Source organism: Rhinopithecus bieti, unplaced genomic scaffold (assembly GCF_001698545.2).
Source record: "Rhinopithecus bieti isolate Rb0 unplaced genomic scaffold, ASM169854v2 scaffold_34397, whole genome shotgun sequence".
Classification (NCBI taxonomy): Eukaryota; Metazoa; Chordata; class Mammalia; order Primates; family Cercopithecidae; genus Rhinopithecus; species Rhinopithecus bieti.
In genome coordinates, this window is record NW_016814574.1 from 109,387 (window position 1) to 127,228 (window position 17,842).

Consider the following 17,842-nt stretch of genomic DNA (forward strand, 5'->3'; position numbering starts at 1 on the left):
CGTCCAGAGGAGCATAAGGGTAGAAGAGGAGCTCGCTGGCACATCCGCAGACCATCCACCGGCAGAACGATGCGGAGTTTGGCCCCGGCAGTCGGAAAAGAGCCCGGGGAAAACCATTTCCTTTCTGGGTCCCTCATCTGCTGAGAGCTACTTCCACTCAATAAAACTTCGCACTCATTCTCCAGGCCCACGTGTGATCCAATTCTTCTGGTATACCAAGGCAAGAACCCAGGATACATAAAGCTTGCTGTCCTTGCGACAAGATAGAGAGTCTAATAGAGCTGATTAACACAAGCTCCCTCTAGACAAACTAAAAGAGCGGCCTGTAACACACACCCACTGGGGCTTCAGGAGCTGTAAACATTCACCCCTAGACACTGCCAAGGGGTCGGAGCTCCACAGCCTTCCCGTCTGTATGTGCCTTTAGAGGTCTGAGCAGCGGGGCACTGAGGAAGCGAGCCACACCCCCCATGCACGCCCTGTGAGGGGGACAAGGGAACCTCTCCCATTTCAGAGAGATAAAAGTCACGGAAACTGAAAATTACATGCCTGAGAGTTTTATGAAAAAATTTCAGACCTTCTCAAAAATGTAGTGAAAGGTAAGGAGAAAAGTTATACTGTTTCTATCCACTGTGGCCATATCTGGCGCCACAATTTCAATGGCATGAAAATATTAAGGAGCTAGTTTTTCCTGAGGTTAAGCCAGAAGCGAGGGTTCTAATTATATTTAGTAAAGATGATGATGTGGGCGAAACACAGCTGAGGGGACATGATCTTTTCTGGAGCAGGTAATTAAGATAGATTGGGTCAATTAACTGAGTTCAATCGACAGAGTAGAAAACATGTGGCTGAAAACTTGGTGGCTTGAAAGCTTCCCCCTCAGTTGGATGCAAAAGTGCTTCGCAGTGAATTTAACATGTCTAATTGCTTCCAGTATTGCCCCTCTTTAATCCATTATTCACACTGTCATCAAAAGAAAGTTTCTGAAAGGTTAATATTGCTATGTCTCTTCCTTGATTTCTCATCAATTTCAAGATAAAATAGAAACTCCTTAGCACTACAGAATCTTATGAACAAACCCCGTTTCACTAAACCACTCTCTTGGACATCATGGTTGTCTAAAAATTTTTTTATCTCACCGAACCCTGCAAAGATGAGCAAAGCCCTCAGGCTCAACTCAACAACAAATTCATCTCTGCTTACCCCTCTCATCTCCTCTCCAGTCTGAACCCAATTCACTCCCATCTCCTCCAGGACCCTGTTCCATAAATCTCTCCTCTCTTAAATGCATTTTTTCACTAAAATAAATTTTAGTCATTATAATGTGCTCACTGTTGACAATGTGTAAGTTTTTTTCCTACCTTTTCAGCCTCTTTCCCTCCACTGATTCAACCTTGGCCTAAAACATTTCCCCAGCAAAAAAAAAAAAAAAAAAAAAAAACTTCAGTAATGCTGATTATTGCTCATTCTTTTCCTCTTCATTCCAAAGAATGGTCTTCATTCACTGTGTCAGCTTACTTCCTATTTATGCTTCAACCACCTATCCCCAGTTTTCTCCCCATCATTTCCCACTAAAACTGCCAAGGAAAGATGAACACTGACCCCTTTAGGGGCATACCAAATGCAAGAGACATTTTTAGTTCTCATCTTAAATTCTCTCTCTCTCTCTCTCTCTCTCTCTCTCTCTCTCTCGTGTGTGTGTGTGCGTGTGTGTGTGTGTGTGTGGAGAGAGAGAGAGAGAGAGAGAGAGACTGAGAGAGATTGAGAGATTAGGGGAGGGTGTCTCACTTCCATTGCCTAGGCTGTAGTGCAGGGGCATGATCACTGCTCACTGCAGCCTCGACCTCCTGGGATCAGGTAATTCTCCCACTTCAGCCTCCAGAATAGTTGGTACTACAGGCGCATGCCACCACGCCCAGCTTTATTTTTAGTAGAGACAGGGTTTTACCACATTGCTCAGACTGGTCTTGAACTGCTAGGCGCAAGCAATCTGGCAGCCTCAGCCTCCCAAAGTGTTGGGATTACAGGTGTGAGCCACCACACCCAGCCTCTAATATCTGGTATCATATTTCGTACTATTTTTAAATTACCTCTTTTCTTGTTTTCTCTTACAGAATACATTCCTAATCCTTTGTTTACTCAATGGCCCAACTCTTTGATGCTTCTCAGGACTCTGTCCTCAGCCATCTTCTCTTTCTTGTCTACCCATTCTTCAGTCATTTCATCCACTTATATAACTTTAACCATCAACTAAACAAAGACAGCTCACAAAACTGGTTATCAGATCTATCTCTTCCCTTAAACTAAATATATCCAAATGCCTATTACATTTCTACCAATATCTATCCCCCAAATCACTTAAGGCACATGTCTAAAACTGAACTCAGATAGCACTAAAGATGATAGTTTGGAGAAGGGAGAGACTTAAAGCAGTTATTCCAATAACATAAAAGGAGAGATCAAAAACAGTGACACCAGCGAATGCTGGTGAGGATGTACAGAAACTGGATCACTTATATGTTGGTGGTAACATGTACAGTGGTACAGCCATTCTGAAAACAATTGGGCCGTTTCTTTAAAAAACTGAATATGCAACTACCATATGACCGAGCAATTGCACTCCAGAGCACTTGTCCTAGACAAATGAAGACTTGTACTCATAAAAAAAAAAAAAAAAAAAAAAACAACCTTGTGAGTGTATATGCAGCTTTACTCATCATAACCCAAATCTGGAAACAATCCAGATATCCTTCGGTGGGTGAATGATTATATAAACATGGTACATCTATACCATGGGATACTACTGAGCAACAAAAAGGAATGATGCATGCAACAACCTTGACAAATCTTCTGAGAATTATGCTGAGGGAAAGAAGCCAATCCCAAAGGCTGCATCTTGTCGAACACCATTTATATAACTTTCTTAAAACTAAAAAAATATAGAACGATCTGTAGTTGCTAAGGGTTAAAGTGGAGGTAGTGGCAAGGGGGAAGTGGGTGTGACTATAAAAGGGCAATATGAGGAATTCTGGTGATGGAAATGTTCTGTAGCTTGACTGTATCAATGTCCATATCCCAGTTGTGATGTTGTACTATAGTTTTACAAGATGTTACTGTTGAAGGAAACTGGAAAAATGGTACATAGGATCTATCTGTATCATTTCTTACAACTTCATGTGAATCTACAATTATATCAAAATAAAAATTTTACCCAAAGTACGTAATTAAAAGAGCTGATGTTCCCATGAAAACTTTGAATGTTTTGGACAGACTCACTGAAGACAAGTTACTCAAATACAATGCCATCAAATTAGGGGTGGCCAAGAAAATAGGAAAGATCAGAAAAAGCCATGAGCTCTCAGATTTTGCTCTCAGATTTCTTGGCAATTGTCTGAAAATGGCTTTCCCTAAACTATAATTTATGTTCAACTTACATATGACTCATAATTTAAATCGTTTTTTTCACTTTGCATAATGAGAGGATTTCTATACTTATTGATGCCCTCAGCTCGTTTCAGGTAGAATTTGAACCAGTGATATTGTCTTGTATTATGATGGTTTGAAATATGCCTCTCCTCTCTGTGCCTGTTTCCTCATCTGCTTCCAAGAACTGTTGTGGGGACTAGATGAGATAAACCCATGGGACATGTGCAATAAATACATCATTTATACATCTTAAATACATCTTAAATAGAAGAGAGGCCCTATCGAAAATTGCCATATCAGACATCATCTCACACATAATAAACAATCCATCAGTACTGGCTGAATGAGTACATGAATACCTGTGAGAGAGAAGGGGTCCAAAACAGGATATCCACAGTAGGCATGAAGGCCAAAAGATAATAAGCCATTTCACAGGAAGAATCAACAGTAATTTGTGGTGGGTTAGGTATACAAAGTAACTAAGGTAAGTCAAGAACAATTTTAAAGTTTCAAGCTTTTATGACCTATGGAAGTCATTAACGAGGGAAAACATAACTAGATTTTGGAGGAAAGATGAGTTAGCCTTTGGATGTGTTGAACTAGAAGTGCTTATAGTTTACATGGCTAGAGATTTCCAGTGAACAACTCATCAATGAGCTCAGTGAGGAGGCAGGAAGCTGTGGCCAGTGGAAGAGGAAGAAATAAAGGGATGGAGTTAAGAGAGCTGTAAGTCTTATGTGCACATAGGGCAGTTGACATCATAGAAGTGGATGGCATTACTCTAGAAATAAAGCATACAGAATAACTGGCATGATTACAGCTCAAATTACAGCAAGTAAATTTTACTCCAAGCGCTGATACTGTGGACTTTTTTGAGATTTAACATTTTAGTCATCTAAATGGAATATCACACAGCTGTCCTCCCCATCTGTTGGCAGCCGTTCATCTGTTGGTGTGTGTTAACAAGCTTGAATCTAATCCATAAAGAGAAAATGAGAGTTAAAACCAACACTTAAAATCCTATCTGTAAGTTTAATAATGCATCTCTTAAATACTATAAAGTTTATCATTAAAAACCTCTGCTCCAAGTGTCTATACTGAGCAGCCGAGTGAGTGGCTTACACCTGGAATTCTAGGACTTTGGGAGACCAAGGCAGGTGGATCACTTGAGGTCATGGGTTCAAGACCAGCCTAGTCAACATGATGAAACCCCGTCTCTACTAAAAATTCAAAAACTTAGCCAGGTGTGGGGGACACATGCCTATAATCCCAACTACTTGGGAGGCTGAGGCAGGAGAACCACTTGAACCCAGAAAGCAGAGATTGCGGTTAGCTGAGATCATGCCACTGTGCTCCAGCCTGAGTGACAGAGTGAGATGCTGTCTCAAAAAAAAAAAAAAAGAAGTCTATACTGGCAGAGGTCTATATCATAAGCACGTGAAATACAGCTGCTCGTATGCCCAAGGGATTGGTTCCAAGACATCCATGTATACCCAAATCCGTGTATACTCAAGTCCTCTAGTCAGCCCTGCAGAACCCCAGGATACAAGAAGTCAGGCCTCCTTTATATTTGGATTCCATATCCTGCGAAAATTGTATTTTCTATTGGCATTTGGTTGAAATTACATGTAAGTCGACCTGCGCAGTTCAAATCCATGTTGTTCGAGAGTCAACTGTAAATGTGAGAGAGTATACATACACATATATATATATTGATTTATAGAGAGGAATTTATATATATAATATAGAGAGAATATAAAATACAGAGAAATTGTTAAGAGGAATTTTTAAAAAACAAAAAATCAGTGATATATAAGCTAAAGTAATAGGAGTTACAGCAGTGTTACAAAGTTTCTAAACAGAAGCTAGCAACTTTCTTCTCCAGAGGCTACAATGATAGCAGTGTTGGGAAAGGATGCAAGGTACAAATAGTGGTATTAACTAGGACAGAAGAAAAAATATTACTTTCAAGTAAATTTGTCTTCAAGATGTTGTTTCTTCATCTCCTCGGGCTTTCCACTTTTCACATTGAAAAAGAGGCCATCCTCTTCCTCAGCTTCAGGACCTCTTGAGAAACTATGACTTAAGACAACCTCAACTGAATGGTTCGTATAGTTCACAAAGTGTCTACTTTGCCATAGTGCACCAAAAGCATATGAGTGAGACAGCAGTGGAAAATATGTTAACAGCGGCAGCACTGGAGAGCTAAAGGAGATACTGCAGAGAATGTTGCACTGTATTTGGACTTGAGAGAGCTAACTCTAACTCAGCACTTCTGATAATGGCCTTAGAAAGTCAATCTCCAAGAGTTTCCATTTTCTTATCCCCTAAAACAATATCCACCTCACCAGGGCCACTGTCAGGAAAAAATAAGTTTACACATATGGGCCAGGCCTGGTGGCTCATGCTTATAATCCCAGCAATTTGGAAGGCTGAAGCTGGTGGATCGCTTGAGCCCAGGAATTCAAGACCCGCCTGGGCAACATAGTGAAACCTCATCTCTAAAAAACCCCCCAGACAGCCGGGTGTGGTAGCTCATATCTGTAACCTTAGCTCTTTGGGAGGCTGAGGTAGATGGATCAGTTGAGGTCAGGAGTTCAAGACCAGCCTGGCCAACATGGCGAAACCCCGTCACTACTAAAAATACAAAAACTTAGCCGAGCATGGTGGTGCATGCCTGTAATCCCAGCTACTTGAGAAGCTGTGACAGAATTGCACAAACCCAGGAGGCAGAGGTTGCAGTGAGGCAAGATCACACCACTGCACTCCAGCCTGGGTGACAGAGCAAGACTCTGTCTCAAAAAAAATGAAAACAAAAACAATTTCCCAAAAATTAACTGGGTGTGGTAGTGTGCACCTGTAATCCTAGCTACACGGGAGGCTGGGGCAGGAGGTCACCTGTAATCCTAGCTACACTTGAGCCCAGGAGGTCAAGGCTGCAGTGAGCCATGATCACACCACTGCACTCCAGCCTGGGGGGACAGAGTGAGACCCTATCTCAAAACACAAACAACAAAAAAGTTACATATATGGCAGTACTTTGTAAAGTATTAAGTGAAATGCAAAAATTAGTGTAATCTGGATAATACTTAGGCTTTTAAATACTTAGGCTTTTTTTTTTAAAGTATTATCCCAGACTTGATAATTTAAAAAACCCTCAAACTCTATCCAAAGAAAGACAGGAAGAGTAGGTAACATAGCAATCTATCATTTTATCTCTTAGTTTAAAATTTTTAACAAAAAAGTGATATATACCTTTTAAGTTCTACAGTAGAGTTCAGAATGAAAAGCAAGTCTTCCTCCCGCAACAAGTCCCAAACCCTTTCCTTAAAGCCAACACCTTCAAATTTCTTGTACCTCCTACCAGAAGAGAAAAAAGTTCAAGCAATCAGATATATGCTTTTAAGATTTTTCAGACAAATGAGATGTTATCAATTCTGTTCTACTATTTTGTAGGGCAAATTCCTAGCAGTGGAATTTCTGGGTCAAGTGTGTGTGTGTGTGTGTGTGTTTTCTGGGTCAAAAGTGTGTGTGTGTGTGTTTTACCTTAACAGTCATCACCAATTTACTCTCCAAAAATATACTTATTCCAAACTACAGCATGAATGCCCATTTCCTCACATGCTTGCCAAAGTATGTGCCTTAAAACCTTACATATGTTTACTGAAAATGTTTTCATGTATTAACTGCCTCTTCACATCCATTGCCCTTTTTTATTTATTGATTTCCTCCCACTGCAGGTGGCCATTTTGTCTTTTGACGTTGATCTTTTCCTCCAATCAAAAGTCTTGTGGGAATAAATTCTGTGTGTTTAATTTATCCTTATGGCCTCTGCGTTGTGTGTCCCACTTATAATGCTCTTCCATACCCCTACATTGGTGTTCCCTACCCTGACAAAAAATAATGCTATCATGAAGCCCCAAATGAGTAAGCCTTACCTTTTACATTCAAGCTTCCAGTCATCTTTTTGGTGACCCTTTTTTTTTTTTTTTTTTTTTTTTTGTTTTTTCCCCTTCATTTTAATAAACACTTTAAAAGTACAAAATATACTGTCTTTTGGGGAAACATTAGGTACTTTTTTCTCTCCATCATACAGTTACATGAATCTCAAGAACTTTGTTGTTTCTTCAACAAGAACATAAGCATGAAGGCCCCAGGAGGTTAGGAAAGGATGGTCAGTTCTCCCCTTCACCTAGACCTTGGGACCAATGAAGCATCACTGCTACGGATGGTGACCTGTGCTTGCCAAGTGAGGGCCAGAGGGGGCCATGGGCAGGCAGGAAGTCCTCCTATTTAGCTTTAATGATCAGTGTTCCATTGTGAGCCTGATGATAACTATGATGTTATTTTATGTATTTTAAAGGTAAAACAATTGTTAGCTAAGATGGGGTTCTGGACAGGGCCCCTCAGAGCTCCACCACACACCCACTATCCACTCATCCCCATCTCTCAAGATACACATAAATGATTTTGGCATACAGCAAGATGAAGGCTTGGAACTGTTTCGCTCTTAGCACCCTAATGTTTTGGAGCCAACTCTGCTCAACTCTTCCTGGACGATCTTCTGAATGTAGGTAAACTGAGGCAGTGGACAGGAAAATGTACTGAGCTTGGCCTGTCTTGAAACCTGAATTTGACCTGCTTTTCACCCCACACCAGAGTTGGGGTCTCCAACTTTCTTGGACACCCTTCCAGGATGACCCCCAATAGGTGTGGGGTTGGTACTCCATTCCTAAACAGTCAGCCAATTATTACAAGATTCTGAGCAAATAGAACAATGCAGATAAGTGAATGGAATAGAAAAAGTGTAGTAAATGGACTACTTAGGGCAAAAAAAAATCTTTTAAAAAACTATCCTTAGAGTAATGAGAAAATAACGCAATCGTGAAACAAGAACAGAATACATACACAGTTAGCCCTCCATAGCCACAGGTCCCACATCCACAGATAGAAAATATTCAGAGAAACAAGATGCTTGCTTCTATACAGAACATGTACAAACCATTTTTTCTTGTCATGATTCCCTGAACAATCCAGTATAACAACTATTTACATAGCATTTACACAGCATTAGATATTATAAATAATCTAGAGATGATCTAAAGTATACAGGAGGATGTGTGGAGGTTTTTGGCAAACACTACTCCCTTTTGTATCAGGGACTTAAGCATTTGCAGATTTTAGTATCTGTAGGGGTCCTGGACACAATCCCCCATAGATGCTGAGGGACAACTCTATGTAATGAACATTCGGGTAACAGGTCTAGAGATTTTGAATGTTAATGAAAATTTAAAACTTCATAAAAAGGTAGGAAGATAAAGTCAAGGAAATCTCCCAATAAAAATCAGAAACAAGAGAAAAGAAAGTTAAAGAAGTGATCCAAAATCTAGTTTTGAATAGTAACACTTTCAGACAGACAGCAGGAAAAGTGTGATGAAAATTAAATGAATAATTAAAGAAGAGACTTGCTGTCGATGAAATGGACATACCTGAGGTGTCTGAATATTTGAATGTCATTCATCTTTGTAGTCCCAGAGTCAGATACAAATCAGATAACCCAAATATTTGAAAGACTAATCATTACCAAAGTTTGGGGTCTTTGAAATAAAATGAATAAAGGAATAATGCTTGAGAAACAATTAGGCTAAGTCCTCTTAGTATTAATATTGAATACAAATATTTTATAATCTAGCCTTCAGTATCTTGCACTGGTAGCAAGTGAGCTGTACCTGGAAGCTGTCACCACTTGCCCAAAAGCTGAAAAATGAGAAACAAGCTACTGTGGCCTAATCAAAACGTGGTCAGTAAGAACACCCCTGATATAGAGTAGCAAATAGAGCAACTAGAGAGCTAAATTTTTCATCAAAATTATTTGTATTTGGCAGAGAAGTGATACAGATAAACATTTTATTTTCTTTGAGACAGGGTCTCACTCTGCCGCCCAGGCTGGCGTGCAGTGGCACAATTACAGCTCACTGCAGCCTCAATGCCCAGGCTTAGGTGATTCTCCCACCTCAGCCTCCTGAGTAGCTGGGACTACAGGGGCATGACACCACACCCAGCTTATTTCTTGTATCTTTTTGTAGAGACCAGGCTTCACCATGTTGCCCAGGTTGGTCTAACTCCTGCACTCAAGTGATCCACCCACCTCGGACTCCCAAAGTGCTATGATTACAGGGATAAGCCACCATACCTGTGTATATGCTAACAATTGTTTCACCTTTAAAATACATAAAATAACATCATAGTTATAAGGCTCACAATGGAACACTGATCATTAAAGCTAAAGAATTTAACTGTGCAAACAGGAAAGATTAAGAGTATAAAAACACAGTATGTGATGTCATAAGATTGTAAAAATAAAGCTATTATGGAATTGAGAAAGGTAAACAGAAAAATGGGATGGTTGACAGATAACTAGTACAGGAAACAAGTAAGCAAACCTCTCAAAAAACATCCTGCTTTAAATGCCTGCATTTACTCAAATCATTTTCGAGGAGGTTAAGAGTCAGCGGCTTACAACTTTGGATGTAGGGAGGAGACATCACTTAATAAAAGACTAAAAAACTTTAAAGAAAAAACTCTGAGGAGAATCGAGTAAACAGGAAACTTATTTTACCTCCCTCATCTCTGCTTTTAGTAAAACAACTAAGTATTTGTATATTCAGATACTTATATGGAATAATTATATGGAATATCTCTCCATGTCAGCCATATTTACAATAGGATCTTCCCAGCAAAATAGAAGTTCTTTCCACCAGGTCCACAAATGGACTTTAGGTATCTCTGGATTCCTACTCTGTCTCTTACAAATGTATGTAAATTCTGTGTATGTGCACATCTTTCTGTAAAGACGTCTTTTAGTAATAGCTTCCAGAACTAGCTTCAAAAAGTTATACTGCTTCAGAGTGAAATATCTGGTCCATTCATTAAGTCAAAATATGTCTAGTTCATTATCTTTATACCTAGCCAAGTAACATTTCAAATACTCTCCTATAATATGACTCTTATCATAGGGGGATACCCTAAGTGATGAATCTCTTGATGTTGGACACTTACCTTAAAAATAATATAAAGAGTTGCCCAAAATATTTTAAATAAACATTGTGTGTATAAGAAAAAGACTACGCTGAAGGCCTTAATGCAGTAGGAAAATCATCACTACAGAAAGGCCCTACTGAACTTATCACCGGCTGTTCTTAAACATCACGTTTCCCCCTCCATCATTCAATCATATTACCACTTTTCTATATGCTTTTTAGTTGTGTTGTGGACATAAAAGCCATGAGCTAATTTTTTTTAACTGGAATACTATTATCCCTACCCTACAAAGTTCCTACCATAAGCTGAAAAAGTTCTGTGAGGTACTGAATCAAATCACATCTTGTATATTGAGAACACTATACTAGTATTTAACACCATGGAGGGATAAACATGGCTTCAGGGTGTAACTGCTGAACCCACACCCAGCTCAAAAATATTAACTGTAATAAACGTAATGCTCTTATACCATTTTCCTGAGATTACTCAACACCTCAGAGAGGAGGACCAGAACAATTATTGTAGGAGTTCAGACAGGGTGGTGGGAGAAATTATAAGAGGAAATTAGAGAAAGAAGCAAACCTTGTTGGAAGGCCAGGTTTTGCAAAAGCTTCAAAAGAAAATTTGGCTGAAGGCAGCTGAATTCTCCTTAAAAATTAGGTTAGATAACAAGGGCATGTAAAGGAATTGGTCTAGATTACTTAGGCCTCGGAACCTGGCCTTTAATCATTTGCGCACAGGACTGCTCTCTTGGTGGGCAGGAGAGGGGAGCAGGCATGCTAATTACCCAAAAGTGTGTTGACTCAAAGCCTTTGTCATTAAATCTGTACTAAATAAATACAAGCAACGCCAGCTTATCAGGGCTTCACTCTCGCTGGACTCTCTTGTCAGTGGTGCCGAGCAGTGAAGTCCTCTATTCGTGCTGTCAGGCAAAATACCTGTGTCAGCATACATTTTTTCATCCGTTGTTCAGCCAGGGTTTGTGGGTCAGACCCGGCAAATTATTTTCTGCCTCAGCAGATTACTTGCTTTAGTTGATGTGTAATAACGCCCTTCTCCAACCCTTAATATAGTCCTGAAAATGCAACCAAAATGCTCACTTTAAAAAAATAGACACATATATTTTTTTGAGACAGAGTCTTGCTCAGTCACCCAGGCTGGAGGGCAGTGGCATAATCTCGGCTCACTGCAACCTCCCCCTCCCAGGCTCAAGACATTCTCCTGCCTCAACCTCCCGAGTAGCTGGGATTACAGGAGCCCGCCATCACGCCTGGCTAATTTTTGTATTTCTAGTAGAGACAGGGTTTCACCATGTTGGCCAGGCTGGTCTTGAACTCCTGACCTCAGGTGATCTGCCCACCTCAGCCTCCCAAAGTGCTGGGATTACAGGTGTGAGCCACCACACCCAGCCAAAAATTATTTAAACTGAGAAACAAAAAACTTATTACTGAAGAGGACATACAAGCTTTAAGTGTGAGAAAGTATTATATGGCTAGAATGAACACTAAACTTTACTGCATTCTTAAATGTGTATGTGCCAGGCACTATGTTAAGTCTTTTAGATATATTCTTAAACTTCACAGCTGTCCTGATGGTAATCTACCATTCACATTTTACATCTGAGAAACAGTATTTAAAAGAGAGAGCGAGAGATCGATCTTAGAGGTAACATAACTTCTCTAAGATTAGCTACTAAGTGGCAAAATCAGGACTCTGAAAGACAGCATTGCCTGACCACAGAGCCTCTGCTTTTTAATGTCTTAGCATTTTGCCTGCTCAAATTAAATTGAGAATCCACTCGAAAGTGTAAGTCTTATTGATGGTGGGCCAGTAGTATTTCCTGTGTATCTCCTATTGTATATTACTACACATGTAGTAGCTACCAAAAGATTCTAACTAAAGGAAACCCATGCCCTACTGCAAAATAGAGTAGCTTCAAGAAGAATGCATGATTTGGCCCATGGAAAACAGATGAAATGTTTTGATGAATGGCATACATAATATCAGAGAAAAGTAACCCTGGAAGGAACTGTTATATATGTCTTATTTTAAAATAATAGCAGGAGCCCATGAAGAAATAACCATTCAAGAGTTATCAGTGATGAATATTAAAAAGCAGATATTTTACCTCTCAACTAAATGTTTAATCAAACAGGAACACTGAAGGTGCATGTAACTTTTTTTTATTGAGGCACAACAAGGCATTGTAACTTGCCTGGACTTGAGGCAGTCAGTTTAGTAAGCTGAACGTTAATACAGTTAAGGATTAAGTGCAAACAATATACATTCACAGCTTGACTAGCGAGGCTACATCACAATTTATAAAGTGCCAGATTAGTGCTAATTGTCATTCAGCTTGATTTTTCACCTTAGGAAGGAAAACAAAAAAGTAAGGACCTCCTCCTTCCTCTAGGAACAAAAACATTTTCCTAAACCAATCAGTCATGAAGGCAAGGACTACTTTTCCTTCAATCCCACTAATTAGAACACCATCCTTTTACTGTCAATACTGTACTGACTTTCAATCTTGATAAAGAAGATAGCCTGAAAACGTAGAATATTTCCAGCTACTTCCATAAATTGCTCCCCTGTGCAGACGTAACCATATCTGGTCTCCCTGGAACAGCTGAAGAATTGCATGATTGCTAGCAGTTTCATGATCTGGAGCACCATCATTGGCATAGGCTGATACCAAGACCTCTTCATTCTTCATGAGGTTGACATACAGTGGCACATTCACTGCCAGCTTTAGCATGTGAAAAATGAAAACATAAGTGCCATTCACTGGGCAATTAAATCTACCAAGCTGAAGATCAAAAGTTTCTCCTAAGTTGTTCAGAAGAAGATCAAACACAATAGGTTGGTCTAAAGTTCCAGGGGCCAGATTAGAGGTTCTGGCTGCTGAGAAGGCAACTCGCATCTGCTGAGGCAGGGGGTAGACGTGTACTGGCAGTATGGTGGCTGCTGGATTTGTCACTGGCACATCCACAGGGGTCATGCTACGGGAGTCGCCTTGTCCAGAGTCACCACTGTTAAAGGTTTCGTTGTCTCTTTCTGGGCTGCTCACCTGAGAAGAATCACTCCACCCTGCTGTTTTATTAGCAACAGTGAGTTTCTCATAATGAAGCAGTTAGCTTTGAACACAATATTTAACATTAGTCGGCTACTGAAACAGACAAAGATACATTTTACAGTAAATTCCAAAACAAAAGCAATATATAGCTAGATTATACTTTTTTAGATTTTTCTGGCAATAGGTTTTTACAATACTCTTCTAAAGCCAGAAAGGTCCAAGATAATCTTGTCTAATTGATCCTTCTTAAAGATTAAGAAAATGTGGCCCCCAAAAGGCTAGATAACTTAGCAAAGTCTAAAACTCAGGTCTGAACACTTTTTACTTCATCTTCCTCCTATAATTCTTAATTTCTCAGAGATCATTCTACAAAGCAGCTAATGTAGAAGGTCTCAAGAAAATGGAGACTACATAAAAGAACCAGTTTTTAGAACTACTAGCCACTAGCCATTCAGAGATAGACTGATATGGAACTAAGTCCCATGATGAATGCTTGGTTTTTTTTGTTTCCAAGTCATACACTTTTAATGTTTTCAGTGCCATACAAAAACACTGCTCAGAGGAAGGCAAAGGCAAACTGAATACTCGCTATTTTTTCAGAAGGAAAAGATTGCTTTCCTGTGACAAAGTTACTCTTCAATGATTTTTTTCTCCCTTATACAAACTTTCAATAGTTCCTTCACATTTTAAAAAGTGTTATAAGTATGCTGCTTTTGTTTCAAGTCACAGTATCTTAATTGTTGCTTATTTGAATCTATTAATGCAGTGACATTAAAGTAGAAGTACCCATTATTACAAAAACCACCATCCTGAATCATCATATGAAAATATTTGAAATCAGCATAGTGAATATATAGGATTAAATATGCTCTAGTGTCAAGTAGATTTTTTTAAAACACCCACCCTTTTAATTCAATTTGCAATTGGTTTCCATAGCCTATCTAGTAGTCTAATATCTCCCTTAGTACTTTAGTACTACATTCAAGCAAATTGAAAACCTCAACTAGACAAACGCTAAAAAGCAATGCGCTTTGGGAAGAACTTGGTAGAGGATGCAGAAAGAACTAGAGACATGTTTTGGGTAAAAAAAAAACTATTCAGTTAATTACTCTTACCTCTGGAATTTGCTCGTGGACCACCAGATGTCCCTCCTCGCTTATAACACTGCTGGAAATTATCCTAAAGTGAACATATAATATTTATCTTGGCATTAAAAATGCAGGACTATAATTGGTTATTACACAGGACTACTGGCTGGCAAATCTGTAAGATTAGTCCCTTTAGTTCTTTACCTGGCCTTCCCCAGCAACCAAAGAGGCTCAGATGTTTCCAAACACTAAGAAAAACAAAGCAAGGGCAACAGTGGCATTACCTGCTTCATCTGTTAATTAATCTGACCAATTAGATCTGTTAATAAATGAAAAACAATAAAGCACTTGGAGAATACAATGTAAAAGATACAATGCTGAGTAATGAGAGAAATTTTTACATGTGGCATGGTCCTCTGTCCCTCATCTCAGTATAAAAGGACATCATAAAGCAAGAACACAGATTTTTCTCAACCTTGCTCTATTTATACACCAAACTGGGAAGACCAATACCAACTATGTTGGGATTTGGGAATTTTTTTTTAAGAAATTGATAAAAAAGTATATTGTATAAATATATTTAGTGCCTAGAAATATAATCCAATATATTAAGAAAAAATGTTCCAGGGGCAGTACTTCAAACAAACTCAAGTATGAAGGAAGCCAAACTTCATACAACTCATGAAAAGAATAATTAGTGGTGTAATTATTATATGCAATAAAAAATTGAAACAGGATAAGAAGGTATACGGTAAAAATAATAAAGCCTCTTACTCCATACTCCCAGTCCCCCCTCTGCAATAGCAACTAGCATTATCAATTTCTTGTTCCTCAGGAAGAAATGTAAAAGAGCACACAAAATACTGTAATAGTGGTATTAAGAAGAGACAGTTCTTTTACTTAAGTCTATATTAATCAACATCCTCCCCTCACATACATTCCATGAGGATCACATAATAACATCTCGTATTTGTATGACTAATATACACACCTGGCTCTGTAGTGCTAAGCACTTAGGTGCTTTAGTTCATTTAATTCTCAGAATATCTCATGGAGAAAACCTCACTACCCCTCAGTGTTAGATGAAAAACTAACAGATGAGGAACTAGAGCTCAAAAAGTTTCACTAACATATCTAAGGTCACGTGGCAAGAGAAGTGATAAATGAGGGGTCAGACCCAAGGCATTTAGATTCCAAGGTGTTTTTCTTTTTTTTGAGATGGAGTCTCGCTCTTCTTGCCCAGGGTGGAGTGCAATGGCGCTATCTCTGCTCACTACAACCTCTACCTCCCAGGTTCAAGCAATTCTCCTGCCTCAGCCTCTCGAGTAGCTGGGATTACAGGTGTGTGCCACCACGTCCGGCTAATTTTGTATTTTTAGTAGAGATGGGGTTTCACCATGTTGGTCAGGCTGGTCTCAAACTCCTGACCTCAAGTGATCCACCCGCCTCGGCTTCCCAAAGTGCTGGGATTACAGGCGTGAGTCACCACGCCTGGCCTTCACCCTTTTCAATACTGCCTCTGTGTGGACATCCATCCTACCCCATGTAACTGTAAACTCCAAGGATACGTATTTTATATATTACCAACAGAACTCAGTATGATACCATACACATACTCAAAGACTTGTAAAACTTCAAAACTGAATATGCTGATGTATTATAGATTCAAATCCGTAAGTTCCCAAGGTTTGTTAAAGTGGAATTTCTAACATACTCTTGAGTCTTTTATCATATGTAGTAAAGAAAATATGCTGGGTTCTTCAAATAAGAACAAACAACAACAAAAATCTTATGAAAAAGGGCTTTGCTACATTTGCTATTTAGGCAAGTTAAGTCAAAGGCAATGTAGTAAACTTAAAATCATGGGCTCTGGAGTAAGAAAGTCACGTTCTAATCTTAGTTTACCATTTCCTTGATGAGTGACCTTAGATAAGTTATTTAACCTCTGAACCAGTTTCTCCTATAAGGTGGAAGAGCAAATGGGTTAATGCAAACAACATGATTAATAATGTCCTTAACACCTTCTAAGTTCCACATAACAAGCAGTTATCATTTATCTTTCTTGAGTAATTGGAAAAAGCTTCCAACTCAACTCTTCTCCATAGGACTTACAAGTAGTTTTAAAACTAAGAGTGCACTTTTAGAAAACAAATTATGACTCTGCTATATACTTCAATCACCAGCTTAACATCAACAACTGTACCATCATTCAACTATGACAACTATTCTTACTTACCCTTTGGGAATAAGGTGATCCAGAATACTCTCTAGCTTGGAACTGCAGCTGGCTATAATTTCCATTGGAAATTGAAGGGAGTCCTCTATAAGTATCAAAACCTAATAAATAAACAAACTTACATAAGATTATGTACAAAATCATATTAAACTTTTAAACAGTCTAATTCTATATTGCTTTAAAAGTTAAATTGATTGTATAATGCCATCATTAGAATTATACCCTCTTTAAGCAAACTACTAATATTGCTTCCACAGTAAAACATACATTTATATGTGATGTCTTCAAATAAGCCAGGTTTATAAATTTACTACTGCTAAAATGCAGGTTGGGGTTGGGAAAGCGTGGTGGTAGGGCAGTTAGCTACTTAGGGCCTCTGTCAAGGGTTGTTTTCTTGTTGTTTGCTTTTTTATAGGCAGTGCCTCACTCTGTTACTCAGGCTGGAGCACAGTAGTGAGATCACAGCTCACTGTAACCTCAAACTCTTGGACTCAAGCATTCTTCCCAGTTCAGCCTCCCAAGTAGCTGGGACTACAAGTGCACATCACCATGCCCAGCTAATTTTTAAAAATTCTTTGTAGAGACGGGGTCTCACTGTGTTGCCCAGGCTGGTCGCAAACTCCTGGCCTCAATGATCCTCCTACCTCGGCATCCCAAAGTCATGGGATGACAGGTGTGAGCCACTGCACCCGGCCTGTCTAGAGTATTTTGTTAATAATAAGTAGTGACTAGGATACTTGGAATCATAACAAAAGTTTAAGAGAATATCATTATTATAGTCTCAAATTCTATATTCTTTGTGACATAATCTAACAAATAACTAGATAATGGGCATTTTGTAAATATGATACACTTTTAGCAGAATTAAGTCAACAAAAGAAAAACATCACTCAAATATGAAAATTCATCCTCTGTAAAACAATATGGTGAAACCTTCCACTTCAGTAAGTCACAAAATCAATCTGCTTTTCATTCAGA

At 39.0% G+C, this 17,842-nt stretch overlaps 1 protein-coding gene across 1 annotated transcript in view; it reads right to left on the reverse strand.

Annotated features, from left to right (window-relative positions):
• Positions 1–12,633: 12,633 nt before the first annotated feature.
• Positions 12,634–17,842, reverse strand: part of CAPRIN2 (caprin family member 2) — a 48,925-nt gene continuing 43,716 nt past the window's right edge. Inside the window, 3 exon segments of the mRNA XM_017851474.1 lie at positions 12,634–13,557; positions 14,656–14,719; positions 16,865–16,965. Coding sequence (XP_017706963.1) covers positions 12,989–13,557; positions 14,656–14,719; positions 16,865–16,965 — 734 coding nt within the window. The 3' untranslated portion in view covers positions 12,634–12,988.